Source organism: Sorghum bicolor, chromosome 6 (assembly GCF_000003195.3).
Source record: "Sorghum bicolor cultivar BTx623 chromosome 6, Sorghum_bicolor_NCBIv3, whole genome shotgun sequence".
Classification (NCBI taxonomy): domain Eukaryota; kingdom Viridiplantae; phylum Streptophyta; class Magnoliopsida; order Poales; family Poaceae; genus Sorghum; species Sorghum bicolor.
Genome location: NC_012875.2, coordinates 38184431 through 38185660, shown reverse-complemented (window position 1 = coordinate 38185660; position 1230 = coordinate 38184431). Strand labels below are relative to the sequence as shown.

Genomic DNA, 1230 nt, shown 5'->3' with positions numbered 1-1230 from the left:
AATGCCAAAAACTCGCGGTGCTCTTTCATACAGTGCCCTTTCATCTCCATAGCTAGTGGCAGGGCCGAAAGAGAACACACGTCCGCTCGGCCTATGGAGCTAGCAGGTCGCAGCGAGAGTTTTTGGACCTGTGTACGCAGGCGCCGAAGGGGGACGCGACCACCGGAGGGGGACGCTCCGGCCGCGACCGCGGGGGTGGCAGCGGAGAGGAGAGGCGGGGGCGGCCTCTGTCGGGGCGCGGGCGGCGGCACGACGCACGGGCGAGGCGTGGGCGGCGGCGCGACTCGGGCGAGGCGTGGGCGACGCGCGGGCGGGGCGCGAGGCGTGGACGGGGCGCGGGCTGGAGTTGGACTCAATTTCAGGCCCCTATTGTATGTAGCCCAGCATGCAAATGAAAAAAATAGAGGCCCAATTTGCATGCTGGGCTGGAGTTGCTCTAACTGTGCATGTTGGGTAACTGACCATTTGGAAGGGAGAAATAGATGGGATATAACTGGGCTGCATGAAAAAAAAAATATAAAAAAAGTTTTCCTCTTTATACCTACCAACTAAATGTGTGTTGGGACATCGATGCAAATGCAGAGGGTATGTAATATGTTGGACATGAATGTTATTTTGGACACGACTGTAGATACGCGTATCCTTCTGAAACTTGTGTTGATTTTTGCTGTTGTGATGAAATTCCTGTAACGTTTTGCCAATCCTGAATCTTGTATGCACATTATCTGTTAACTGAAAAAGAAGAAAGCATGCAATGTGCGTTTAACAATCTGAAGTTGCATTTGCCAGTCATATAATGACTTAATACAATGATTATATTTGCTTCTTGAATGATGAAAGGAATACTTAAGTTGATCTAACGTTTATATACAAGCCTTGGGAAACAAATCAGATTAGGAGCCACCGCATGACATGAGTGGTACGCTGTATAAGTTTTAACAGCATTATGAAGTACTGCACATATATTCGTTGAGAAACTGATTTTCCAAACTGGCAGAGTCAACAACACATAAAAAACATCCAAGTTTCGGATACCTAAATACTATCTCCAAACAGACCGAACCGAGCTTTCACTTGAGCCTCTTCACCTAGGAGTACCATCGAGAACTTCCACAACGATGTCTGAGCCTATGGTGCACTGGGCACAAACCATGCAACTATCTTGCACCGAAACATATACTATCTCCAACTGGACTGAAACGAGATTTTATATGATACACTTCATCTAGT

The 1230-nt window shown here is 47.9% G+C and overlaps 1 protein-coding gene and 1 pseudogene across 1 annotated transcript in view; both read right to left on the bottom strand.

Moving 5' to 3' along the window:
- Window positions 361–1230, bottom strand: part of LOC110436324 — a 14142-nt pseudogene continuing 13272 nt past the window's right edge.
- The window catches only part of LOC8070964 (calmodulin-binding transcription activator 4), a 9086-nt gene continuing 8584 nt past the window's right edge, over window positions 729–1230 (bottom strand). Inside the window, exon 13 of the mRNA XM_002446256.2 lies at window positions 729–732. Coding sequence (XP_002446301.2) covers window positions 729–732 — 4 coding nt within the window. The remainder of the gene's footprint in view (window positions 733–1230) is intronic.